The 27127-nt window shown below is 49.0% G+C and overlaps 1 protein-coding gene across 1 annotated transcript in view; it reads right to left on the bottom strand.

Annotated features, from left to right (window-relative positions):
• The window catches only part of SHANK3 (SH3 and multiple ankyrin repeat domains 3), a 126027-nt gene that overhangs the window by 93627 nt on the left and 5273 nt on the right, over nucleotides 1–27127 (bottom strand). Inside the window, exons 2-9 of the mRNA XM_039711873.1 lie at nucleotides 19484–19687; nucleotides 17022–17093; nucleotides 11597–11705; nucleotides 8528–8679; nucleotides 6690–6857; nucleotides 5107–5223; nucleotides 3910–3987; nucleotides 2565–2631 (exon numbers count right to left, since the gene is read on the bottom strand). Coding sequence (XP_039567807.1) covers nucleotides 2565–2631; nucleotides 3910–3987; nucleotides 5107–5223; nucleotides 6690–6857; nucleotides 8528–8679; nucleotides 11597–11705; nucleotides 17022–17093; nucleotides 19484–19687 — 967 coding nt within the window. The remainder of the gene's footprint in view (nucleotides 1–2564; nucleotides 2632–3909; nucleotides 3988–5106; nucleotides 5224–6689; nucleotides 6858–8527; nucleotides 8680–11596; nucleotides 11706–17021; nucleotides 17094–19483; nucleotides 19688–27127) is intronic.

Here is a 27127-nt window from a genome sequence, read left to right as displayed (position 1 = left end):
CGCTCCGAGGTTTGTTTGGATTCGCTGCTTCCATGATAATAAATATTCATGGAAAAGCACGAGGAGTGCAAATGTCTGCTCGCTTCCAGGCCACGATTCCATTTTAATCCTGGAAAATTCCAGAGGGAAGAAGTGGGGAAGGAGCCTGGAATGGCTCAGAGGGCAAAGGGAAAAAGTGTTTCCCAAACTGGAGAATTCCCATGGAATCTCCCAAACTGGAGAATTCCCACATTTCCCACACTAGAGAATTCCCAGGGCACTTCCCTGCCTGGAGAATTCCCACGGAATCTCCCAACCTGCGGAATTCCCAGAGCATTTCCCAGACTGGAAAACTCCCGTGGAATGTCCCAAACTGGGGAATTCCCACAACATTTCCAAGAATGGAAAATTCCCACAGCATTTTCCAAACTGGAGCATTCCCAAGTTATCTCCCAAACTGGAGAATTCCCGCAGCACTTCCCAACCTGCAGAATTCCCAGGGCACTTCCCAAACTGGGGAATTCCCACGACATTTCCAAGAATGGAAAATTCCCATGGCATTTTCCAAATTGGAGAATTCCCACAGCACTTCCCACCCTGGAGAATTCCCAAATCATTCCCCAAACAGAGGATTCCCATGGAATGTCCTGAACGGGAGAATTCCCAGGGCAAGAGGGAACAGGAAGTTCCGGCTCTGCCGAGCGCTCTGGATCCCAAGGAAAATGTGGATGAGCCTGGAATTTTCCTGGGAATCTCCCACCCTTCCCCCTCTGCACTGGGATCACCAAATCCCACCTCAACCCAGCCCAGCTTCCCACTGGGAATTCCATGGGAAAACCCCTCCACCAGCATCATTCCAACCCCAATCCCAGCAAATTCCTTCTTTATTCCCACAAAACCGTGGGAAAAGGACACAAGCAGGAGCCATTCCCTGCCCTGACAAAATTCCTCAGTTCCTCCTGTACTTCCAAACCCCATTTCCAAACCTAATTTTTCCAAACCCAATTCTTCCAAACCCCGATTCCCAAACCCAAATTCCAAACCCAGATTTCCAAACCCCATTTCCAAACCTAATTTTTCCAAACCCAATTCTTCCAAACCCCGATTCCCAAACCCAAATTCCAAACCCAGATTTCCAAACCCCATTTCCAAACCTAATTTTTCCAAACCCAATTCTTCCAAACCCCGATTCCCAAACCCAAATTCCAAACCCAGATTTCCAAACCCCCATTTCCAAACCTAATTTTTTCCAAACTTAATTTCTCCAAACTCCAATTTCCAAACCCCGGGAAGCTCCCGGCTGCGGGCAGGACCATCTGGACCTGCTGCTCGGGTTGGAATTAATTTGGAATTCTTCCCTGACCTATTTTTTATCCGGAGCTGATTCCCAGACTTTCCATTGCTCCTGACAGCTTTCCGTGCTGGTTTTCCTGCTTTTTTTTTCTGAGGAAAATCACGGAGACACTCAGTCCCAGGTGCAGATCCCAAGGGGAATTTAGGCCGGACCTTTGGAGGTCGTTTATTCCCAAACTTTTTTCTTGGATGAATCAATTCCATGACTTGCAGGCAAAGGAATTCTCAGGCTCTTCCCAAAATCCTTCCCGACTTTTCTATCCCACCCCAAATTCCCAGCTCTGGCTATCAGGAATAGGGAGCTGGGAAAAAAAATGGGAGAAAGGGTTTTTGGGATTGAGCCAAGCTCAATTCCTGCTGGAAATTCCAGAAGAACTGATCCCCGTTTTCCTTCATTTCAGTGTTTTCATGGAATTCCAGGAATTTGGGTGGGAAAGGACCTTAAATCCCATCCACTCCCACCCCTTCCCAGGATCCCAGGCTGCTCCAGCCCTGGACATTCCAGGGATCCAGGGACAGCCAGAGAGAATTTTCTGGGAATTCTGTGCCAGTCCCTCCCAGGAGGGAATTTTTCCTTGAAATTTTTTTCCAGCTGCTGATCCCACGACTCCATTCCTTTGTGCTGGGAATTCCCACTGCTCCCCCCATCGGCAGCTCTGGATCCGTAAATTCTCAGGAGAATCCATGGAAACACTCCAAGTGTGGATTTATTCCTGATCCCAACACAAATTTCCCTGGAATTTTTCCCATGGGGACATGGGAAGGATGGGAAAGGTGACCCAAATGACCAAAGTTCCCAAAATATTCCCTAAAAAAGCAAATCCAACCAGAACAACACCCACTTTGCTCCTGCTTCCAGAGGATTTTCCCTCCTTGCCCCAAATCCCAGGATTCCAGGAATTAAATCCCTCGAGGATGTGAAAAGAGAAGAAAAATCAGGATTTTACAGCAGAGCAAATCCAGGACAATTCCAAAGCTTGGGAATGTCAGTCAGGCTGGAAAAACAGCCTGAATCCCACGGGAATCTCTCTGACACTTCCAACATCCAAAGTGGCTGCAGCTTCTGTGGACGCAACACCAGGAAATCCATGGACGCAACACCAGGAAATCCATGGATGCAACACCAGGAAAATCCATTAATGCCCCCCAATCCATCCCTGGGATGAACAGGAAAGGAAGAAAAAAAAAAAAAAGAAAAGAAAACCAGGAAAACCAGGAAAAATCCAACTCACCAACATCGGACTCTTTGTGGGTTTTGATGATTTCCGCCAGCTCGAAATTCCCTGCAATGATGGCCACCTGGAAAAGAGCCGGAAAACCGGGATGAGCAGCTCCGGAGCTTCCTAGGGATGGGAACAGCTGCTTTCCACGGGGGGAAGCCAAGGATTCTTCTGCCTCGGATCATCCGGGAATTCCGAGGTGCCAACGCCTTCCCGGGACAGCAGCCGGAGAGGGTTTGGGTGGCCCTGGCTTGGGGACAATCCCTTCTCCCTGGAATTCCCAGATTCCAGCCAGGAACTCATCCCAAATCCTGGAATGCTCCCAAGAAGTTGGGTTTGGATCCTGGGTAAAATCATGGAATTTGGAAGAGGTTTGGGATCAGCCAGTCCGGCTGGATGTGTCACTGACTGTGTCCCCAAGGGCCACACCCAAAGGATTTGGGGACATTTCCAGGGATTGGGAATGCCCTGGGCAGCCTGATCCTGATGGGAGGGGATTTCCCAGCAGCCAAATTCCTAAATCTCCAAAACCACAAATCCCCAAATCCCCAAGTCCTCGAGTCCCCAAATTCCCAAATCACCAGATCCTGAAGTCCTCAAGTCTCCAAGTCCCCAAATCCCAAGTCTCCAAATCCCCAAGTCCCCAAGTCCTCGATTCCCCAAATCCTCAAATTCCCAGATCCCCAAATCCTTAATTCTCCAAATCCTTGAATCCCAAAGTCCCAAAGTCCCAAAACCCCTAATTCTCCAAATCCCCAAATTCCCAATTCTCCAGATTCCAGATCCCCAGGTCCTCGAGTCTCCAAATTCCCGAATCCCAAAATCCTGAAGTCCTCAAGTCTCCAAGTCCCCAAATCTCCAAGTCCTAAATTCCCAAAGTCTCTAATCCTCAAATCCCCAAATCTTGAAGTCCCAAGTCCCCAGATCCTTAATTCTCCAAATCCCCAAATCCTCAAATCCCCAAGTCCCAAAATCCCTAATTCTCCAAATCCTTAATCCTCAAATCCCTAAATCCTCAAGACCCCAAATCCTTCAAGGATTCTGCTCCTTTTCAAGGGATTCTGTCCCTTTTTGCAAGGATTCTGCTCTTTTTCCAAGGATTCCCCTCCATCTGAAACATTCACATCCCAAAAAACAACAACTTCCCCTTCCCACCTCCGCATCCCAGAAAACCCCCAGAGTCCCACCCTTTTTCCAGAACTCCATTTGCTTTTTCCTCCCTCCTGCTCCGGTGCTGAACGCTCATCCCAAATCCAGCCCCGGTGGGACAAATCCCACCTGAAAAAATCTCTGGATATGTGACAGAATTCCTGGGCATGCCAGGAAGCTCTGTGGGATTCCTGGGAATTCTGCTCACCTGGAACGCCGTCTGGCTGTTGTAATTCCGGATTTCCTTGCTGGCGCCTCGGAAGAGGAGAACCCTGGCACAGCTTTCCTGGGAAAATAAACAAACAAAACAGGGAAAACGGGAATGAGACCAGCATTGGGAGCAATATATCCAGAAAATTCTTTGGGAAGAAGGAGGATGAGCATTCCTTAAGGATTTGGTATTCCTGACTCTAAAGGTAGTAAGTTATGAATCACGGAATTCCAGCATGGATTGGCTTGGAAGGGATCTTTGGGAACACCCTGATCCAAATTCCAAGGATTCTGCCCATATTCCAAGGATTCATTTCCTTTTCCAAGAGATTCTGCCCCTTTTCCAAGGATTCCTCTCCTTTTCCAAGGATTCTGCTCTTTCTCCCAGGTTTCCTTTCCTTCCTTAAGGATTCTGCCCCTTCTCCCAGGATTTTCCTCCTTTTCCAAGGATTCTGTCCCAGCAAAACATTTTGGGAATGGGATGGATTAAACCATGGAATGTTCTCTTGGGAAATCCCAAATCAGGCTGGAGCTCCGAGGAGGAACAGCCTCATCCCGGGACAGGGATGGATTCCACCCTCTGGATTTGGGAATGATGAGATCCAGGAGTGTCCTGGGGTGGTGTCACCTCCCCCACGATGTCACTGTCCCCAAATCCCGCAGATTCCACCATGGGATGTTCTGCTGTGGAACCCAAAATCAGGGGCTCCAAGAACAGTCTCATCCAAGGCCAGCGATGGGTTCCGCCTTTGGATCTGGGAATGGGGAGATCCGGGGTGGTGCCATGCTGATGTCACCTCCCCACGATGTCCCCTGTCCCCAAATCCCACAGATTCAACCCTGGGACCCAAATCCTGGAGCTCCTGTGGAACCCAAAATCAGGGTCTCCAAGGAGAACAGTCTCATCCAAGGCGAGCTACGGATTCCACCTCTGGATTTGGGAATAGAGAGCCAGGAGTGTCCTGTGCTGGTGTCACCTCTCCCACGATGTCCCCTGTCCCCAAATCTCTCGGATTCAACCCTGGGACCCAAACTCAGGAGCTCTGAGAAGAAACGTCCTCAAAGAGCTTAATCCAAGGGCGGGAATGGATTCCACCATTGGATTTGGGAATGGTGAGATCCAGGAGTGTCCCGGGCTGGTGCCACCTCCCCTGCGGTGTCCCTGTCCCCGTCCCTGTCCCCGTGCTGGTCCCACCTGGTTGTAGAGGGCGCAGATGTGCAGGGCGGTGTTTCCTGAGGCGTTCTGCGCCGTCATGTCCGCGCCGTAGAACAGGAGGTGCTCCAGGTGCTGCACGTGCCCGTAGCGACAGGCCTGCTCCGGAAAACACGGAAAAGCGGGAATCAGGGAGCGGCCGGAACCGGAGGAACCTCCCACCAAAAAAATCCCCCGCTGGATTCAGCCAGGGAATCTCCCAGTCTGTGGGAATGGCTGTGGGCTCCTCACAGCTCCACCTGGACACCCATGAGATAAATCAGCTCCAGATCAACGGGAAAATTTGGATCATCCCGGATCCAGAGGTTCCTCCAGCTGGGTGGTGGCTTGGGATGAACTCAGCGCCCCGAATCTCTGGGAAATTGGGATGTTTTCCTCCAGGTTTGGTCCATCCCAGTATTCAGGGATTAGCAGAGGAGGATGGAGGCAGCAGGGAGGGTTGGATCCATAAATTGGGATCACAGGACACATTCCTGGATTTTCTATCTCCGGGAGGGTTGGATCCATAAATTGGGATCACAGGACACATTCCTGGATTTTCTATCTCCAGCTGGGTGTTGTGGGAGATATTCCAATGGGATCCCATCCCTCCTTCTCCCAAAGGATTGGGAAGCACAAGGCTCAGGATTCCTGACTCTCAATCCACATGTTTCTCCAAATTCCCTTGGAGAAAGAGGATTCCACGTGGACAACAGGCATAGACACAACTGGGATTTGGATCCGGGATCCCAAAGCGTTCTCCTTGGAGCCAGCCATCCTTTGGAAAGGTCCCAACCACAGGGAGAGGCCGGAAAATCTGGGATGGAGGCAGAGCTGGCCCCATCCAGCCGTCAATCCCAGAGACGGGACAACCCAATCCATGGATGGCATTCCCAGAGTCCAGCCCTCAGTCCAGGCATGGAATGATCCCACCCATGGGCACCAGGAGAACATTCCCACAGGTGGATCCCATCCCACCTGGTGGATTTCCATCCATGGACACCAGGAGAACATTCCCAGAATCTAGCCCTCAACCTCAGGGATGGAACAAACCCATCTCTGAACATCAGGAGAACATTCCCATGGCTGGATCCCATCCCTGCAGATCTTGTACCACCTCGTGGATCGCCATCCATGGGCACCAGGAGAACATTCCCAGAGCCCAACCCTAAACCTCAGGCATGGAACGATCCCATCCGTTAGCACCAGGAGAACATTCCCATGGCCAGACCCCACCCCTGCGGATCCCATTTTGTGGATCCCATCCCATCTGGTGGATCTCCTGCCAGCCCCACCCACAGGCACCAGGAGAACATTCCAATGGCTGGATCCTGTCCCTGCAGATCTCATCCCCATGGATCACACCGCACCAGGTGGATCTCCTGCCAGCCCCACCAATGGGCACCAGAACATTCCCCCAGTCCAGCCCTAAACCTCAGGCATGGAATGATCCCATCCGTGAGCACCAGGAGAACATTCCCATGGCTGGATCCTGTCCCACCTGGTGGATCTCCTGCCAGCCCCACCCACGGGCACCAGGAGAACATTCCCACGGCTGGATCCCATCCCCGCGGATCCCGTCCCACCTGGTGGATCTCCTGCCAGCCGTTCTCGTCCACGCAGCCCAGGCGGGCGTAGTCGTGCAGCAGCAGCTCGCAGCAGTAGGGGTCCCCCCCCACCATGGCACTGTGGTACAGCGGGGTCAGCCCCCGGCTGTCCTTGTAGTCCGGGGATGCTCCCAGATCCAGCAGCGTCTGCCCGGGAAACAGGGAACAACCCCGTGGGAATGGGAACGGTCCCTTGGGAACCGGAACGGTCCCTTGGGAAGGGGATGGAATCACCCCGAGGGTCCCTTGGGAATGGGAACGGTCCCTTGGGAACTGGAACAGCCCCTTGGGAAGGGGATGGAATCACCCCAAGGGTCCCTTGGGAACGGGGAATGGTCCTTTGGGAATGGGAACGGGGAACTGTCCCTTGGGAATGGGAACAGTCCCTTGGGAAGGGGGAATGGTCACTTGGGAATGGGAACACCCCTTTGGAAACAGGGAACAGTCCCCTGGGAATGAGGAACATCCCCTTGGGAATGGGAACAGTCCTTTGTGAACAGGGAACGGTCCCTTGGGAATGGGAACAGTCCCTTGGGAACAGGGAAGTGTCCCTTGGGAACAGGGAACAGTCCCCTGGGAATGGGAACAGTCCTTTGGGAACAGGGAATGGTCCCTTGGGAATGGAGAACAGTCTCTTGGGAAGGGCTGGGATGAGGGAATCACCCCATGTCCGTGAGGAATCGGCAGGGGAGAGGGAGGGAGGGAGGGAGGGAAAAAAGGAGGGGTAATCTGGGAAGGGGAGAGGAGAAGGGAGGGAAAGAGCAGGAGGAAGGAGGGACAGAGGGGCAGGAGGAAAGGAAAATCTGGAGGAGGGAGGGAGGGAAAAAAAGGCAGGGAGGAAAAGAAGGGGAAAAAGGGAAAGAAAGGGGAAAGGGGGAAAGGAAAGGGAAAAATGAAAAGGGGAAAGAAAAGGAAAAGGAAAAGGAAAAGGAGGAAGAGGAAGAGGAAGAGGAAGAGGAAGAGGAAGAGGAAGAGGAAGAGGAAGAGGAAGAGGAAGAGGAAGAGGAAGAGGAAGAGGAAGAGGAAGAGGAAGAGGAAGAGGAAGAGGAAGAGGAAGAGGAAGAGGAAGAGGAAGAGGAAGAGGAAGAGGAAGAGGAAGAGGAAGAGGAAGAGGAAGAGGAAGAGGAAGAGGAAGAGGAAGAGGAAGAGGAAGAGGAAGAGGAAGAGGAAGAGGAAGAGGAAGAGGAAGAGGAAGAGGAAGAGGAAGAGGAAGAGGAAGAGGAAGAGGAAGAGGAAGAGGAAGAGGAAGAGGAAGAGGAAGAGGAAGAGGAAGAGGAAGAGGAAGAGGAAGAGGAAGAGGAAGAGGAAGAGGAAGAGGAAGAGGAAGAGGAAGAGGAAGAGGAAGAGGAAGAGGAAGAGGAAGAGGAAGAGGAAGAGGAAGAGGAAGAGGAAGAGGAAGAGGAAGAGGAAGAGGAAGAGGAAGAGGAAGAGGAAGAGGAAGAGGAAGAGGAAGAGGAAGAGGAAGAGGAAGAGGAAGAGGAAGAGGAAGAGGAAGAGGAAGAGGAAGAGGAAGAGGAAGAGGAAGAGGAAGAGGAAGAGGAAGAGGAAGAGGAAGAGGAAGAGGAAGAGGAAGAGGAAGAGGAAGAGGAAGAGGAAGAGGAAGAGGAAGAGGAAGAGGAAGAGGAAGAGGAAGAGGAAGAGGAAGAGGAAGAGGAAGAGGAAGAGGAAGAGGAAGAGGAAGAGGAAGAGGAAGAGGAAGAGGAAGAGGAAGAGGAAGAGGAAGAGGAAGAGGAAGAGGAAGAGGAAGAGGAAGAGGAAGAGGAAGAGGAAGAGGAAGAGGAAGAGTGGCAATGAGGATGGAAAGCCCCGGCACTGACCAGCAGGGCCGCGTGATTCCGACACCTCACGGCTTTGTGCAGCGCCGTCATTCCCTCGCGGGTCCGGAAGTCCAGGTGGGCTCCGCCGTTCCGGAGCGCTTTGATCATGTCGGTGCTGAGCTCCAGCTGCGCCGCCGCCGTCAGCGGGCACTCTGGGAGGACACGGGAATGCGGGACATCCATGGAAGGTCCAGCACATCCCGGGGAATGGCTCCCTGTGGGATCCCAGCCGGAAGCGCCCACCGAGATCTCCTTGGGGTTTGGGATTGGATCCATGGGAATGGCGGCCAAATTTGGGAGCTGCTCCCTTCCAGGTACTCCCAAGGATCTCCTGAGCAGCAGGAGTGGGAATTGGATGGAAAATTCCAGGTTTAGGTGGCAAAGCAGCCAAAGTATCTTGGGAATGAGATCTGGGAAACCGTGGATCCTTCTTGGCCCCTCGGAAAATGCAAAATCTGGTGCTACCAATGGAAAAATCCTAATCCAGGGATAAGGGGTGGATTCCAAGCAGGAGAAGCCTCTGGATGCTCCTGACTTCTGCCAAGGTTGCTGCTACAAATCCCACAGATCCTGCTGGGAATCCCAAGAACTCCAGGATTCCCTCATTCCCTTGGGATCGAGATGGGATTCCCAGAGGAGAGTGGGAATTGTAAAATTTAAGGAATGCCACAGGATTGGGTCTGGAAACCCCATGGATACAAAAGGGAGAAGGAAAGGCTGGAATTCCGTGTCCATGGTCAGCTTGTCCTGGCAGGAAATCATGGAAAAGGGGCTGGAATTCAAGAGGGAATTAAGAAATGCCTGGCATCCAGAGTAGGAAAGAACAACAGGAGAAAGTTTTGCACATTCCATGGGGAAGTTCCAGATCCTCGGGATAAGGAGGGGATGGAGTGGGGCCAGGGAAGGGAACAGAGCTGGGAAGGGACTGGAAAACTCCAGAGGGATTTGGGATTTAGGCTCAGCCTGGAGCAGAGGCAGCTCCGGGGGATCTTTGGGATGGGCTGGGAGGTCCTTGCCAGGCAGACCCCACCAGGACTGGGGAATTGTGGAATCCTTGCCCATGGAATGCCGGCAGTGCCTCGGGAAGGGCCCCCGAGCCCCCCTGGGCTGGGCAGGGGCTGCCAGGGATCCGTGCAGGGAGAGCCTGGGAAAAGTGGGATCTGGGCCGGGCTGGGGCCAGGGCAGCTCTGCTGGGATCGGGGCAGGGATGGGGAATGTCCTTCTGGCTGTGCCCAGCTCCTGCCAGGAGCCCGCGGGGATCGGGATCTGCTCCAGGGAAGGAGCCCCGGGAGAAGAGGGAGCGGCCTCAGGCTGGCCCAGGGCAGGCCCCGCTCCCACATTTGGGATCGTTTGCCATGGAAAGGGGTCAGGCCTTGGCAGGGGCTGCCCAGGGAGCTTTGGAGTCCCATCCCTGGAGTGCCCAAGGAATTCCTGGGGGTGGCACTTGGGGCTCTGGTGGGGATCGGGCTGAGTTTGGATTGGTGACCTTGGAATTCTTTTCCAACCTCAACAATTCCATGATTTGAAGAAGGGACATTCCAAGGTCATCTCATCCCTATCCATGAGATCATTCCCATCCCATTCCAAGGGCAGGGACAATCCCACAATCCCAGGCTGCTCCAGCCTTTCCTTGGGCACTGCAGGGATCAGGGGCAGCCCCAGCTGCTCTGGCAATTCCAGCCCAGCCAGCAATTCCTCATTGCCAGCATCCCATCCATGGCTGCCCTCTGGCACTGGCAGCCATTCCCTGGCTCCTGTCCCTTGTCCCCAGTCCCTCTGCAGCTCTCCTGGAGCCCCTGCAGGCCCTGGGATGTGCTGGAAGCTCTCTCTGGATCTTTCCCTTCTCCAGGGGAACATTCCCAGTTTTCCCAGCCTGGCTCCATGTCCTTTTCCCTCCCCCATTCCCGATTCCCGCAGCAAATTTTCCCCCACGTCATTTCAGGGATTTTGAATCCTCCTTTGTAATTCCAACGTTTTCCTGGGCTCCTCTCCCACTGTCCCTCATTAAATATCCCTCGTTAAACATCCAAGGATTTTTGTCTTCCCTCTTTTCTCCGGCAAAACCTTCCCTGGGGTTTGGCTTTCATTCCAGAACAACGGAAACTTCTCCCGGATCCAGGGTTTTTTTCATTCCCGCTTTTTCAATGTCCCCACAGGTAGCAACTGTCAGTTTTTTGGGCTTTTTCATCCCTTTCAAATCCCTGGAATCTTTCCTGGAATATCTTCCCAGCAACCCCGAAATGGGAACAGCAGCAAACAGGGCTGGAATTGCTTCCCAAAGTGGATTTTCCCCTATTTTTCCATCCAACAAGAGCCAGGAAAATGGGAATAAATCCTTAGCACAGCTTAAATCCCTTCCCAAAATCCATTGAAATGAAGACTCCCAAAATTTGGAATCCATGGGATCAGCTCAGGGTGTCCCAGGAAGCTCAGGGGATTTTATGGCTCATCCCAGCTATTCCCAGTCCATGAACGGGATTCATCCCTGCAGAGGAATATTTTCCCAATATTTTTCATCCCAGTCATTCCCAGTCCATTTATGGGATGAAATCCTGCAGGGAAGCATTTTTCCAAGCAGGATTTTCCAAGGATCCACTCCCAAAAATTCCAACATGAAAAGTGCTGGCTCATTCCCGGCCCATTCCCACCCTGCTCTTCCAGCATCCAGCCCAGACTTCCTGGGAAATGCACGGGAAGCCAACCAACATTCCCAAAAAACCCCAAAACTCCCAATCCTGGAATTTGAGATATTCCAATCCCTTCGTCCAACAGCAGCTGGGATTGGAAATGGGAACAGGAAGGGAAAACATTCCAAGAGGAAAAACGTGGGATTGTATCCCAGTGAACCCCAGAAGGGACTGGGAAGGGAAGAGTTGTCCCTAAGGAATGCCACATTCCCAAAATCCCCTGAAAAGCGGGAATTGTGCCATAAAACCCCAAATAACAACTGGGAGAGAGTGGGAAAAATTCCAGAGGAAAGCCTGGAGGAATTCTGGGAAGGAATTGGGAATGTTGAGCTGATTCCTTCCAGGAAGCGCTCCCGAATCCCGAGGAAAACATGGGACTGACCTCCGGTGTCGGGATCATGGAAGTTGGGATCCAGCCCCTTTTCCAGCAGCCGGCAAACCTTCTCCGAGTTCAGCATCTGCACGTATTCCATGAATTTCTTCAGGTTCGCCTGGATTCGGGAAAAACACCACGTTAACATCCTGAAATTCCGGGAAAAGCCACCGGGGGAACACCCTCGTCCCAAAAATCCAAGAAAAATCGGAGTCACGGGACTGAATTCCATCGGGATGGGACACAAATCCACGTGGAAATGTCGGGAACCGAGGGGAAAATCTGGGAAAAGTTCCAAGGAAATGGAGAAGTTGAAGTTGGATTTCACATCCAAGGAAAAAATTTCAATTCCAACATTTCCCACCTTAAATCCAGACGGGAAAATGATCCTTTTTAGGGATCATTTTAGGGATGAATCCCAAAAATGCCGTGTTTCCATTTGTATTTGGATGATTTCCAGTTGGAAAGTTGGGAAAAGACCTTGGAAATGCCAAGCAGGATGAGGAAAAGGTTTGGAAGGGAATTTAGGAATTCTGGAGTGGTTTGGGCAGGATGGGAGCTGAAATCCCATCCCATTCCAAGGGTATGGACTCCTCCCACCATCCCAGGTTATTCCAACAATTCCAGGGATGAGGCAGCTGCAGAATTCCTTGGAATTGTCGGATCATCCCATGGGAGTTCAGGCTGCTGGTGCCTCCCCTCTATCCCAAGTTTCAGGATTGGAATTTTGTTCCCCCAAGCTGGAATTCCCAAAGATTCGCCTTGAATTCCCAAATTGCTGGGATTTTTCCTGTTTTTTTCTGGCTGGATGAAGTCATTATTAAATTCCCGGATTCCAGGAATTGCGGAGGCAGGAATGGCTCCGGTGGGAAAATACCACATTCCCAGATTTCCAGACTTTTCATTGGAGGATTTTTTTGGAGTTTATTCCAAGCCGACCATTCAAAATCTGGGAAGTGTCCTGGAAAATCCCAAGAGCTGGAATTCAGACCCGCCGTGCCCTTGGAGCCGGGAGAGGCCGGAGCAAATCCATGGATCCGCCTCCCGCTGCCAGGCAGCAGCAAATGGATTCATTGATCCCACAGAAACAGGGAATTATGGATTTGCTGCCGTGACAGGGCAACGCGGAGCCTCTGGAATTGCACAACTCCTCCCGGTGGGAATCTCCAGAGCCACGGCACCGGGAATCCTGGAATGGTTTGGGTGGGAAGGAACCTCAGATCCCATCCCAATCCCGTCCCATTCCAAGGGCAGGGACTCCAGGAAGGGTCTCCCTTCCCTTTTCCATCCCCAACTTCCATAAAAATCCCTCGGGATGGATTCTGAGCATCCCAAATCCCAGAATCCCGGAATGGTTTGGGTGGGAAGGGACCTTCAACCCCATCCCATCCCAACCCCACCGTCCCAGGCTGCTCCAGCCTTTCCTTGGACATTCCAGCCCCAGCTGCTCTGGGAATTCCAGCCCAGCCAGGAATTCCTTCCCAAAATCCCACCCCAATCTCCCTTTCCTAGGGAATCCCATCCATCCCTCAGAATCCCAGAAAATCCAACATTTCCCTCCCCGAGGACAGACAGAGCCACAAATCCCAGAAAGGCCCATCCTGGGACACAGAGGCAGCGCTTCTACTTTTCCAAGGAAAAGCTCAATATTAAACACATGGGAGAGCAGGAATTCCCAGGAACTGAAGCAGGAATTCCCTGGATTTCAAGGAGAAAACCCCCCAGAAGCTGAGGCGAGAATTCCCAGAAACTGAAGCAGAAATTCTCAGGAACCAAAACAGAAATTCCCAGGATTTGAAGCAGAGACCCCACGGAAACCACAGCAGGAATTCCCCAGGAATTGAAGGAGGAATTCCCCAAAAACCAAAGCAGGAATTCTCAGAAACCAAAGGAAAAAATCCCAGAAACTGAAGCAGAAATTCCTCACAAACCAAAGCAGGAATTCCCCAGGAACTGAAACAGAAACCCCCAGAAACTGAAGCAGAAATTCCCAGGATTTGAAGCAGAAATTTACAGAAACTGAGGCAGGAATTCCCCAGGAAGTGAAACTGGAATTCCTCAGCTCCCAAACCTCATGGAATCTCTGTGCTGAATTCCAGCCGTTCCCTGCATGACCCCATTCCGGGAAGGATCCCTGCCCGTTATCCCGATGTTCCCAGGGAATCTCCGTGCTGAATTCCAGCTGTTCCCTGCATGACCCCATTCCGGAACGATCCCTGCCCGTTATCCCAATGTTCCCAGGGAATCTCTGTGCTGAATTCCAGCCCCATTCCTGGCTCAGAGAATGATCCGTGCTCATTATCCCGATGTTCCCAGGGAATCTCCGTGCTGAATTCCAGCCCCATTCCCTGCATGACCCCATTCCGGGAACAATCCCTGCCCACTATCCCGATGTTCCCATGGAATCTCCGTGCTGAATTCCAGCCATTCCCTGGATGATCCCATTCCAGGAATGCTCCCTGCCCGTTATCCCGACGTTCCCAGGGAATCTCCGTGCTGAACTCCAGCCCCATTCCTGGCTCAGAGAATGATCCGTGCTCATTATCCCGATGTTCCCAGGGAATCTCCGTGCTGAACTCCAGGCCCATTCCTGGCTCAGAGAATGATCCGTGCTCATTATCCCGATGTGCCCAGGGAATCTCCGTGCTGAATTCCAGCCGTTCCCTGCATGCCCCCATTCCGGGAACGATCCCTGCCCGTTATCCCGACGTTCCCCCGGATCCGGTACCGTTCCCGAGGCTCCCCGGGTGTCCCGGTGTCCCCGTGCCAGCCAGGATCCCATCCCTGCTCCCGCTCCCTCTGGATCCAGCTCCAATCCCAGCCTTTTCCCGGGAGCTGCTCCAATCCCAGCTTTTCCCGGGAAAGGTCGATCCGTGCCCGCTGTGCCGGCATCGCTCCAACGGGCGCGGAATGGGGATGGATTGGCTGGAATTGTCCCTTCGGCTCCGAGCCGGCGTTCCCAAATAAACCGCGGGACTGGAAAAGGCCAAGGAAAGGCTCCTTCCCAAAATCCCACAGGGTCTGGAGCTGCAGCAGGCCAAGGAAAAGGGGAACAGGAAAATGGGGGAAAAAGAGGGGCAAAAGGGAAAAAAGAGGAAAAAGAGGGAAGAAGAGAAAAAAAGAGAAAAAAAGAGAAAAAAAGAGAAAAAAAGGAAAAAAAGAAAAAGAAAAAAAGAGAAAAAAAAGAGAAAAAAAGAGAAAAAAAGAGAAAAAAGAGAAAAAAGAGAAAAAAGAGAAAAAAGAGAAAGAAGAGAAAAAAAGAAAAAAAAAGAGAAAAAAGAGAAAAAAGAGGAAAAAGAAAAAAAGGAAAAAAAGAGAAAAAATAAAAAAGAGAAAAAAGAGGAAAAAAGAGAAAAAAGATAAAAAAAAGAGAAAGAAAAGAGAGAAAAAAGAGGAAAAAAAGGAAAAAGGGAAAAAAGGAGAGGAGAAAAAAAATAAAAAAGAGAAAAAAGAGGAAAAAAGAGGAAAAAAGAGGAAAAAAGAGGAAAAAAGAGGAAAAAAGAGGAAAAAAGAGGAAAAAAGAGGAAAAAAGATTAAAAAAAGAGAAAGAAAAGAGAGAAAAAAGAGGAAAAAAAGGAAAAAGGGAAAAAAGGAAAAGGAAAGCTCCTTCCCAAAATTCCACAGGCTTGGGACAAGCAGCCAAAGGAAAAGGGAAAAGGGAGATGGAAGATAAATCCGTGATCCCAGATTTCAGCACCCCACGGATGCTCTTCCCACTCAATCCTACCCCATGGAATAAAATCCAAGGAAATCTGGATAAAAATCCAATAAAATCCAAGGAAATCTGGATAAAAATCCAATAAAATCCAAGGAAATCTGGATAAAATCCAATAAAATCCAAGGAAACCCAAAGAAATCTTTCCAACTGCTCCTATTGGGATTTTGGCACCAGGAATGCTGGGATCCCTTGGGATATCCCGGAATTCTGGAGCTGTTTTCCAGGGTTTTCCAGGTGACTTCCATGGGAATTCCATGGGAATTCCGGGCTCACCCCCACTCCTATTCCGGTTTTGGTGCTACTTTGAATTTCTCCTGGGATTCCTTGGGATATCCCGGAATTCTGGAGCTGTTTTCCAGGGTTTTCCAGGTGATTTCCATGGGAATTCCGGGCTCACCCCCACTCCTATTCCGGTTTTGGTGCTACTTTGAATTTCTCCTGGGATTCCTTGGGATATCCCGGAATTCTGGAGCTGTTTTCCAGGGTTTTCCAGGTGATTTCCATGGGAATTCCGGGCTCACCCCCACTCCTATTCCGGTTTTGGTGCTACTTTGAATTTCTCCTGGGATTCCTTGGGATATCCCGGAATTCCAGGGTCGGAGGGGTTTCCTGGTGGTGTCTCCATGGGAATTCCATGGGAATTCCAGGCTGACCCCCACTCCCATTCCAGTTTTGGCGCTGTTTGATTGACTGCTGGGATTCCTTGGGATATCCCGGAATTCCGGGGCCGGAGGGGTTTCCTGGGGGTGTCTCCATGGGGATTCCTTGGGAATTCCAGGCTCACCCCCACTCCCGTTCCGGTTTTGGCACTGCTTTGATTGACTGCAGGGATTCCTTGGGATATCCCGGAATTCCGGGGCCGGAGGGGTATCCTGGGGGGGTCTCCATGGGAATTCCATGGGAATTCCATGGGAATTCCGGGCTCACTCCCATTCCAGTTTTGGCGCTGTTTGATTGACTGCTGGGATTCCTTGGGATATCCCGGAATTCCGGGGCCAGAGGGGTTTCCTGGGAGTGTCTCCATGGGAATTCTATGGGAGTTCCAGGCTGACCCCCACTCCCCTTCTGGTTTTGGCTCTGTTTGATTGACTGCTGCGATTCCTTTGGATACCCCGGAATTCCGGGGCCGGAGGGGTTTCCTGGGGGGGTCTCCATGGGAATTCCATGGGAATTCCAGGCTGACCGCCACTCCCGTTCCGATTTTGGCGCTGTTTGATTGACTGCAGGGATTCCTTGGGATATCCCGGAATTCCGGGGCCAGAGGGGTTTCCTGGGGGGGGTCTCCATGGGAATTCCACGGGAATTCCGGGCTCACTCCCATTCCAGTTTTGGTGCTCCTTTGATTGACTGCAGGGATTCCTTTATCCCGGAATTCCGGGGCTGGAGGGGTTTCCTGGGGGTGTCTCCATGGGAATTCCATGGGAATTCCATGGGAATTCCGGGCTCACTCCCATACCAGTTTTGGCACTGTTTGATTGACTGCAGGGATTCCTTGGGATATCCCGGAATTCCAGGGCCAGAGGGGTTTCCTGGGGGTGTCTCCATGGGAATTCCATGGGAATTCCGGGCTCACTCCCATACCAGTTTTGGCACTGTTTGATTGACTGCAGGGATTCCTTGGGATATCCCGGAATTCCGGGGCCGGAGGGCTGTCCTGGGGGTGTCTCCATGGGAATTCCATGGGATTCCTTGGGAATTCCGAGGACTGGGGCTCACCTTGGTGTGCAGCTTGGCGAACTGCTTGTCGTCCAGCAGCGGCTGGGAATACACGCGGCGCTTGTAGCGGAACTGCGAGATAAGGGAGACACGGAGATAAGAGATGGGATCAATGGGTATGAGAGAGGTGAGATGAGAGATAAGAGATAAGGGAGATAAGAGATGGGATAAATGGGTATGAGAGGGGTGAGATAAGAGATAAACAGAGATAAGAGATGGGATAAATGGATATGAGAGAGGTGAGATAAGAGATAAGAGATAAAGGGAGATAAGAGATGGGACAAATGGGTATGAGAGAGGTGAGATAAGAGATAAGGGAGACACGGAGATAAGATATGGGATCAATGGGTATGAGAGGTGAGATGAGAGATGGGATCAATGGGTATGAGAGAGGTGAGATAAGAGATAAGAGATAAAGGGAGATAAGAGATGGGACAAATGGGTATGAGAGAGGTGAGATGACAGATAACAGATAAATGAATGTGAGGAGATAAGGGAGACACGGAGATAAGATATGGGATCAATGGGTATGAGAGGTGAGATGAGAGATGGGATCAATGGGTATGAGAGAGGTGAGATGAGAGATAAGGGAGACACGGAGATAAGAGATGGGATAAACGGGTATGAGAGAGGTGAGATAAGAGATAAGAGATAAACAGAGATAAGATACGGGATAAATGGATATGAGAGGTGAGATAAGAGATAAGGGAGAAATGGAGATAAGAGATGGGACAAATGGATATGAGAGAGGTGAGATAAGAGATAAACAGAGATAAGACATGAGATAAATGGGTATAAGAGAGGTGAGATGAGAGATAAGAGATAAATGAATGTGAGATAAAGAGTTAACAGATAAATTAATATCAATGAGAAAGATAAGAGACAAGAGACAAAGATAAGAGATAAAGGGAGATAAGATATGGGATAAATGGGTATGAGAGAGGTGAGATGAGAGATAAGGGATAAATGAATATGAGATAAAGAGTTAACAGATAAATTAATATAAGTAAGAAAGATAAGAGAGAAAGATAAGAGATAAACAGAGATAAGACATGAGATAAATGGATATGAGAGAGGTGAGATGAGAGATAAGGGATAAATGAATATGAGATAAAGAGTTAACAGATAAATTAATATCAATGAGAAAGACAAGAGACAAAGATAAGAGATAAACAGAGATAAGATATGAGATAAATGGGTATAAGAGAGGTGAGATGAGAGATAAGGGATAAATGAATGTGAGATAAAGAGTTAACAGATAAATTAATATAAGTAAGAAAGATAAGAGAGAAAGATAAGAGATAAACAGAGATAAGACATGAGATAAATGGGTATAAGAGATGAGAGATAACAGATAAATGAATATGAGATAAAGAGTTAACAGATAAATTAACATAACTAAGAAAGATAAGAGAGGAGAGACAAAGATAAGAGATAAAGGGAGATAAGACATGAGATAAATGGATATGAGAGAGGTGAGATAAGAGATAAGAGATAAATGAATGTGAGATAAAGAGTTAACAGATAAATTAATATAAGAGAGATAAGAGAGAAAAGACGAAGATAAGAGATAAACAGAGATAAGCGATAATCAGAGATAAAAGAGAAATTGAGATAAGAGATAAATGAATGTGAGATAAAGAGTTAACAGATAAATTAATATAAGTAAGAGAGATAAAAGAGAAAAGACGAAGATAAGAGATAAACAGAGATAAGCGATAATCAGAGATAAAAGAGAAATTGAGATAAGAGATAAGTTAATAGGATATAAAGATAAGACAGAGGAGACATCAAAATGTAATATAGAGATAAATCAATGAGGGATAAGAGATAAACAGCGATAAGAGACACATGAATGTGAGATAAAGGAAAAGAGATAAATGAATACAAAAAGAGACAAGAGAGGAGAGACACAGAGATAAGAGATAATATATGTAACAAATTAAACAAATAAATAACGAATAAAACAAAATTAAACAAAATTAAATAGAAATAAAACAAAACAAAATAAAATAAAAAAATTAAAAGGTAAAATAAAATAAAGTAAAACAAAATAAAACAAAATTTAATTAAAATAAATAACATAAAATAAAGTAGAATAAAATAAAATAAGACAAAATAAAATAGAAGTATAAAATAAACCTAAAGAAAATAGAAGTATAAAATAAAATGGAACAAAATAAAATAAAACAAAAGAAAATGAAATAAAATATAAATTAAAAAATAAAATAAAAAACCAAAATGAAATATAATAAAATAAAACAAAATAAAATATTTTTAAAAATAAAATAAAATGAAACAAAATAAAATAAAGAAAAAATAAACGAAATTAAATGAAACAAAATAAAACAAAATAAAATAAAAAAATAAACCAAAACAAAACAAAACCAAACAAACCAAAGCCACACATCCCAAATCGGAATTGCAAGCGGCTCCTCCCGCCCGCCCCGCCGGCCGGTCACCTCCAGGTAGGGCAGGGGCGTGTCGGGGTTCAGCGGGTACTCCCGCAGCAGCCGCTCCTCGTCCAGGAACTTGCCGGCGCGGCCGTTGAAGGCGGGCTGGAAGAGGCCGTAGTTGAGCACATCCTTCAGGCTGTGGTTGAGCGTGCACAGGATGCGCTGCTTGGACACCCACACCGGCACGTCGGGGTTCAGCCGCAGACACTTCTGCAACGCCACGGAACGCCGCGTCAGCCGCGGAAACGCCGGCATGGGCCGGGGGCTTGGGGAATGGGGAGTGAGGGGGGAGAGGGGCTGGATGGGGCAGAGCTGTGGGAAATGAGGTTTTATGGGTAAATTATTGAAAAAACCCCAAATATCGGGTGTTCCCACTGTGGTTTCCAAAGGGAAATCCATAGGGAATGAGAGAGAGAAAATGGGAATCCACCGGGTTCTCCAGGGAATGGGGAATGGGGAGGGAAAGGGTTTGGGATGGGGCAGAGCTGTGGGAAATGAGTTTTTATGGGTAAATTATTGAAAAAACCCAAAATATCGGGTGTTCCCACTGCGGTTTCCAAAGGGAAATCCGTAGGGAAACAGAAGGAGAAAGTGGGAATCCATCAGGTTCTCCAGGGAATGGGGAATGAGGGAGGGAAAGGGTTTGGGATGGGGCAGAGCAGTGGGAAATGAGTTTTTATGGATAAATTATTGAAAAAACCCCAAATATCGGGTGTTCCCACTGTGGTTTCCAAAGGGAAATCCGTAGGGAAACAGAAGGAGAAAGTGGGAATCCACCGGGTTCTCCAGGGAATGGGGGAATGAGGGAGGGAAAGGGTTTGGGATGGGGCAGAGCTGTGGGAAATGAGGAATTCCTGGGTTTTTATGGATGAACTATTGAAAAAATCCAAAATATTGGGTGTTCCTACCGTGGATTTCAAAGGGAAATCCATAGGGAAAGAGAGGGAGAAAATGGGAATTCAAAGGGTTTTCCATGGGAATGGGGGAAAAGAAGGAGGGAAAGGGTTTGGGGGGTTCTGGCAGGGGGAAATCCATGGGAAATGAGGAATTCCCAAGTTTTCCCAATCTTTTAAATTAAAAACTAAAGAAACAAAGGATGACGGATCCATGTCCATCCCTGAGGGATTGCCACACTCAGGACATGGATCCAGACATGGATTTGGGAATGGATCCCAGCATGGATCCCAAAACAGATTCAGGAATGAATCCCAACATGGATCCCAGCATGGATCTGGGAATGGATCCCAGCATGGATTTCAGAATGGATCCCAGCACAGATCTGGACATTGATCCGAACACGAACCTGGGCATGGATCTGGACACAGATTCAGGAACGGATCCGGGCATGGATCCCAACATGGATCCAGGCATGGATCCCAACATGGATCCCAACATGGATTTGGGAATGGAGCTGGGCACAGATCCGAACAGGGATTCGGGAATGGATCCCAACATGGATCCTCCTAAAACCAGGACAAAGCCCCAGTCCAGGCCCAGGGAGCATTCCCGGCTTTCCTCCAAGGATTCTCTTTGGGTTTCTCCCAGGATCCTGGTTTTCACCCCGATTACTCCTTCCATGCCATTCCAGCAGCATTCCCATTCCCACAGGGTGGAAAATCCCACGGGATTCTCCTGGATTTCCGTGGGTTGGGGGAGAAGGGATCAGAGCCACAGGATTGGGAATATCCGTGGGAATTCCCACCTGGAGCTCCCAAATCCCACCTTGGGCCAGGCTGGATGTCACCATTCCCATCATTCCCATCATTCCTGATCACAGTCCTGGGAAGGAGTTGGGATTTTCAGAAATCCAGGGAAAAGCAATCCTGGAGGAGAGGAGGAATCCACAGGAATTTTTTTTCCACCCTCCAACGCCAAACTGGGAGCAGTTTGTGGAGCCAGCTGGGAAAAAAAAGCAGGAATTTCGGGGCTTAGGTCATCTCCTGAGAAAAATTCCGGCCCTGCAATTCTCAGAGTTTAATTCCAGGCTGGGAGAAGCCACTTCCAGCAAAAAAAAATGGGATAAGGGTGAGAGGGAGGGTGCAGGAAGCACCTGGAGTTCCTGGAGCCAGAAAAACAAAGGATTTGGGATTTTCCGGTGAATCAGGGGCTGATCCATTGGGAAGGGCGTTGGATGTTGTGTCACCCCACAAAACCCAATCCCAAAATCCCATCCGGTGATTCATGGTTCAAAACTCCATCCGAAAATCCCAGAATTCCGACAGCACCAACAGCCCCGGCCATCCAAATTATCCCAAAGTCCCCAAAACCTTGGAATGTTTCCAGGGAATCCACTCCCCCCTTTATCCCAGGAAACTGCTCCATCAATTTTCTGGGATAAAGGTTCCCCACAAGGAAATCCATCAGGAATTCCAAGGAAACCCCACAATTCCCTGGAAAAGCATTCCCAGTCCATCCCTGGCAGCCCCTGATCCAACGGTTTGAGGCTGGAATTTTCCCTTGGGAAGCAGCACCAGCGTGGCCCTTGCCTCACTTTCCCAGGATTTTTCCAGGATTTTTCCAGGATTTTTTCTGATCCATCCAGGAACAACAAAGATCTGCCGGATCCTCCAGGGCTTTTCCAGGGAATTCATTTCCCCCATCCCACCCAAGGCTTCCCACGGGATTTGCTCCATCACTTTTCCAGGATAAAAGTTCCCCTCAGATTCCCATTTTTCCCATCCCGAAACACACAAGGAAAACCATCAGGAATTCCAAGGAAACCCCACAATTCCCTGGAAAAGCCATCCCAGTCCGTCCCTGGCAGCCCCTGATCCAAGAGATTGAGGCTGGAATTTTCCCTTGGGAAGCAGCACCCTTGCCACACTTTTTTCCCAGGATTTTTCCCAATCCCTCAGGAATTCCAGGATCTGCTGGATCTTTGTCCCCCCCATCTCCTTCTTCCCAAAATTCCCTCCCAAATTTCGAACATCTTAACCTTGGGATGTTGTCCCTCCTTTCCTCAGCGCTTTCCCAAAAAATCCACAACTCATCCTCAGGAATTTTTCCCATTCCAAGCTCCTTCCCTTCCCCCCGGAGCAGCTCCAGCCCTTCCAGAAATTCTTGGAATTCAGCTCCAGCGGGAGCCTCTGGAAGTGGCCGCTCCGGAACTTTTAATTCAATCCAAATTGAAATCCTGGAATTTCTCAGAATTCCCATCCTTTATATCCAATCCTGTTCAAGATTCCAAACCCATCTGGCCGCTGCATTCCCAGGAAAACCCAATGGTTAAACTTCCCTGGGAATTCCTTCCCAAATTTCCCGGTTTTCCATGGAAAATCCCAGATCTGCTCGTTGCTCTTTAGGTCTTGAAGGCGGCTCCTTCCCAAAAATCCCTTTTCCCTATGGAATCACCACTTGGAATGCCATCATTCCTCCCTCCTCATCCTCTCCATCCCTCCAATCCAGGTGGGAATTCCCATCAGGAATTCCCACAGGAATTCCTTGGAAAGTCCAGCACTCACCGGCTGCTCCATCCTGGAACGAAAATTCCCAACTTTTCCCACTGGTGGCTCCGTCTTTTCCTTGTCCTCCCTCCGCGTCCCCCCGGATGCTCCAAGGGGACAAAATCCCATGGATGGGGTGTCCCTGTTTTCCATGGATGGGGTATCCCTGTTTTCCATGGATTCTCTGGAAGCGGCTGCTCCAGAGCTTTGAATCCCAAGCCAAAGAAATTCCGGGAATGTTGATAAATTTATCCAACCACTCCCCTCTGGATCGATCCTGCTGGGATTGGTCCAACGCTTCCAGGGGCCGTTCCCAGGAAATTCCAGCCTCCAGCTCCATGCTCAGATTCCCAGGAAAAATCCGGAATTTTGAGCCAGGAAATAAAGGGAATAAAGGGGGAATTTTGCCTCCTATCCATGTTTTATCCAGTTAAAATTGGGATTTTCCTTCCCTTAATTCCCAGCTTGAATGTGAGTCCTGCACATTCCTATGGAATTTTCTCTCCTGCTTCCCATAAAAAACAAGGATCTGATTATTTAGGATGCGACAGCACCAAAAAAAAGTTGGGAAAACTCTGAAATGGCCAAGAAAAAACAAGGATTTGATGCATCCATGCAAAAAAAAATTCTGGGAAAACGTGGATTGAAAATGGTATGGATAAAAATTCCAACTATTTGCTGGAAAAATGGGAATTAACTGTGGGAAAGCTGAATAATAAATGCCAGGATTTTGTTTAAGGCAAAATCAAATCAGGATTCAAATCCGACGAAATTCCAAAGGGGATTTAATGGGAAGGGAGGGAAAAGGAGGAATTGGGCAGGAAATAGTAATTAAGAAAGGATTAATAAATTAATTATTAATAAATTAATATTTATTTCGTGCTAATGAATAGAAGTGGGCTTGGATAATTCCTCATTTTTGAATTTTTAGGGAATTTTTATCCAGTTTCGGGCAGGGTTGGATGAGCGTGGATCATCCCAGATCCCCATTGGAATCTGAGACTCTTTAAGGATTTTTCCCACCCAAATTTTCCCTAATTCCCGATAAAACCTCCCAGAAATCATTTTCCAGGGAAAAAAAAATCCATCATTCCCAAGGACGAGCTCGTTCCTTCTCCTGCTCCTCGCTCCAGGCTTCCCTCATTCCGTAAAAAAACAGGATAAAAAAAAAAAGCCGGAATTTCCATCGATCCCCAATGGGAGCAGGGGGGAGGCTTTGATTGGCTAATTAATCAACCATAATTAATTAATTAATCAATGACCCGTGAATGTCGGGATAATTGAAGATCCGGGACAAAAGCAGCTCCAGAATGTTTGATTCCAAATGTGATTGTCCGGAAAAATGAGTTTTAACAGCCTGGCTGAAGGAATTTTTCCATGGCAAAGCAAAATTCCTGGAGCGTGGAAATGGATGAGGGTTAATTAAGAATTTTTTTGAGGTGGTTTGAATTAATTAATTAAAATTTTCATGGATATCACCATGGAAAAAGCTGGGAAAGGAATATAATAAAATGTGGGAATGAGGTGGGATGGGATACGGGATTAAGCAAAGAAATAAAAAAAAGGAATTTCCCTTTGGAAGAGGAAAAGCTGGGAAGACAAGCTGACCATGGACACGGAATTCCAGCCTTTCCTTCTCCCTTTTGTATCCATGGGGTTTCCAGACCCAATCCTGTGGCATTCCTTAAATTTTACAATTCCCACTCTCCTCTGGGAATCCCATCTCGATCCCAAGGGAATGAGGGAATCCTGGAGTTCTTGGGATTCCCAGCAGGATCTGTGGGATTTTCCAGCCCCTCCAGGGCATTCCCAGAACTTGCTGATCCTGGATGGGAATTCCAGGCAGGAATTCCCTTCCCAATGGAAGCTGTGGACCCTTCCATGAGTTCCTTTCCCTTCCCCATTCCCACCATTTCAGGCAATTCCCAGAATTTGAGAACCCCCAACTCCAAGACTTTGATGGCCACAAGAAAACCTTAATTTAAGGAATTCTTGGGGAAAAAATTCCCTTTTTTTCTCCTGTTCCTGGTGGGTGCTGGAGCTCTTTGGTCGCTCCCACATTCCCAAGGAAGCCAGCAGATGGAATTCAGAGCCGTTATTCCTGATTTTTTTTTTTAGGAATATTTCCAAGTGCTCAACTAATTTTCTTTTCACGCCAATTTTTCCTCTCCTCAAATGACTCAAAATTCCTCTTTATTAAGCACAGAATGTGCTCTTCCCAAAAAAAAAAGTCTGGAAAATTAAAAGATGGGATTGACATTTTCCATGAAAATTGACTCAATGGCTGCATCCCGTTCCAGCAAATCCGCTTGGGAGGGGAAAAAAGGGAATTTTGCTCGTAAAATCTCTTAAATTTATTAAATTGCAAATGTGCTGGTCACGGGTTGATCCGAGTCGGATTTTCCTTGGAAAAAGCCGCGGATCGGGAACGCGCAGCGGCCCCGGTTATGTGCGGGCGGATTTTGCTGCCGGCGGATTTCTCCCGGATAAAATCGGGAATTGCTCGGATTCCGATCGATCCACTTTGTTTGATTGAGCTCACAGAGGGTGACTTTGCCCCCGGGGGAAATTCCCAGGATTTGGGGTTGTGCCGGAATATTTTGGGAGGTTTTGCTGCTCGGCATCCTCTGGAATGTGCCGGGGGAATTGTTTGGGATAAATGGGATTTATTTCCATGCAATTGTTCAGATTTGGAGTGGAAAAAGCCACTTAAATGTGGTGGAGCTGCAGCTTTCCAACGTTTCCTTTGGATCAGGGGCTGGAAAAGCCGGGATGGGGCTGGAAAAGCCGGGAAGGGCCTCCATGGAGGAATCCCAGGAATCCCTGGATGTGGCTCTCAGGGCTCTGGGATTGGGATCAGGCCCAGCTTGGGTTTGATCTTGGAATTCTTTTCCAAGCTCCGGCATCCTCTGGAATGTGCCGGGGGAATTGTTTGGGATAAATGGGATTTATTTCCATGCAATTGTTCGGATTTGGAGTGGAAAAAGCCACTTAAATGTGGTGGAGCTGCAGCTTTCCAACGTTTCCTTTGGATCAGGGGCTGGAAAAGCCGGGATGGGGCTGGAAAAGCCGGGATGGGGCTGGAAAAGCCGGGATGGGGCTGGAAAAGCCGGGATGGGGCTGGAAAAGCCGGGAAGGGCCTCCATGGAGGAATCCCAGGAATCCCTGGATGTGGCTCTCAGGGCTCTGGGATTGGGATCAGGCCCAGCTTGGGTTTGATCTTGGAATTCTTTTCCAAGCTCAGGGATTTCAGGGTTTTTGGTTAAAGCACCTGAATCCTTCCAGGGGATTTTTGGGAATCACTCGTTTGATTCCCACCGGTTTTTGGGACGCTCTCCGCTCCATCCGGATCCTCCCTCCGGATGCTCCAACTGCCACCAATGGAAAGCAGCTCCCAAAAAAAAAAAAAGCCATAAAAAGCCTGGAAAAATCCGCAGGCAGCACCTGCAGGAATGGGGACAGGGAAAATGGAAATGGGGAAGAGGGAAAAAAAGCGGAGCAGCTGCTCCATTCACGGAGTGCGATCCGGCGGATCTGAAAGGAGCCGCATTTCCATGGAAAAACAATGGGAAGCTCCAAGCAAAAAGCAGCTCCCGGCCTGCTTGGAAGCGCTTTGATTCTGCCCTCAAAGAGGGGAAAATTCCATTGGAATTCTCCACATCCAAGGGTTTTGCCGCAGTGCGAAAGCAGGGAAGGATCAAAGGTTTGGGGCCATTCCCGAGGGCCGTTCCCGATATCCCAATTTTCCCTTTGCAGGAATCAAATTCTCCTGATTTTCCCTCTTTTTTTTTGGTGTTCCTATGGCTGAGACAGTGGAGAATGGAGAGAGGAATTTGGGGATCCATGTGGGTTTTGGGATGTAAGTACTGGGAAAAGAGGGAATGGAAAAGCCTTGGGATGGAGGCAGGGGATTGGTGGGAAGAGGAACAATTCCTCATCCCTCCCTTTTCCATGTTCTCTCTTCCCTTGGAAAACCAGATTCCCATGGGATCTCCACTCTCATCCCTCCCTTTTCCACGTTCTCTCTTCCCTTGGAATCCACATTCCCACTCTCATCCCTCACTTTTCCAGGAGTTCCCATCCCCTGGAACCCACATTCCCACAGAACGATCCCCACCCTGATCCCTAATTTTTCCAGGTGTTCCCATCCCTTGGAATCCACATTCCCACAGAACGATCCCCACCCTGATCCCTAATTTTTCCAGGT

The sequence above is a fragment of the Passer montanus genome, unplaced genomic scaffold (assembly GCF_014805655.1).
Source record: "Passer montanus isolate IOZ18808 unplaced genomic scaffold, ASM1480565v1 scaffold250, whole genome shotgun sequence".
Taxonomy (NCBI): domain Eukaryota; kingdom Metazoa; phylum Chordata; class Aves; order Passeriformes; family Passeridae; genus Passer; species Passer montanus.
This window is presented reverse-complemented; position numbering and strand designations above follow the sequence as displayed.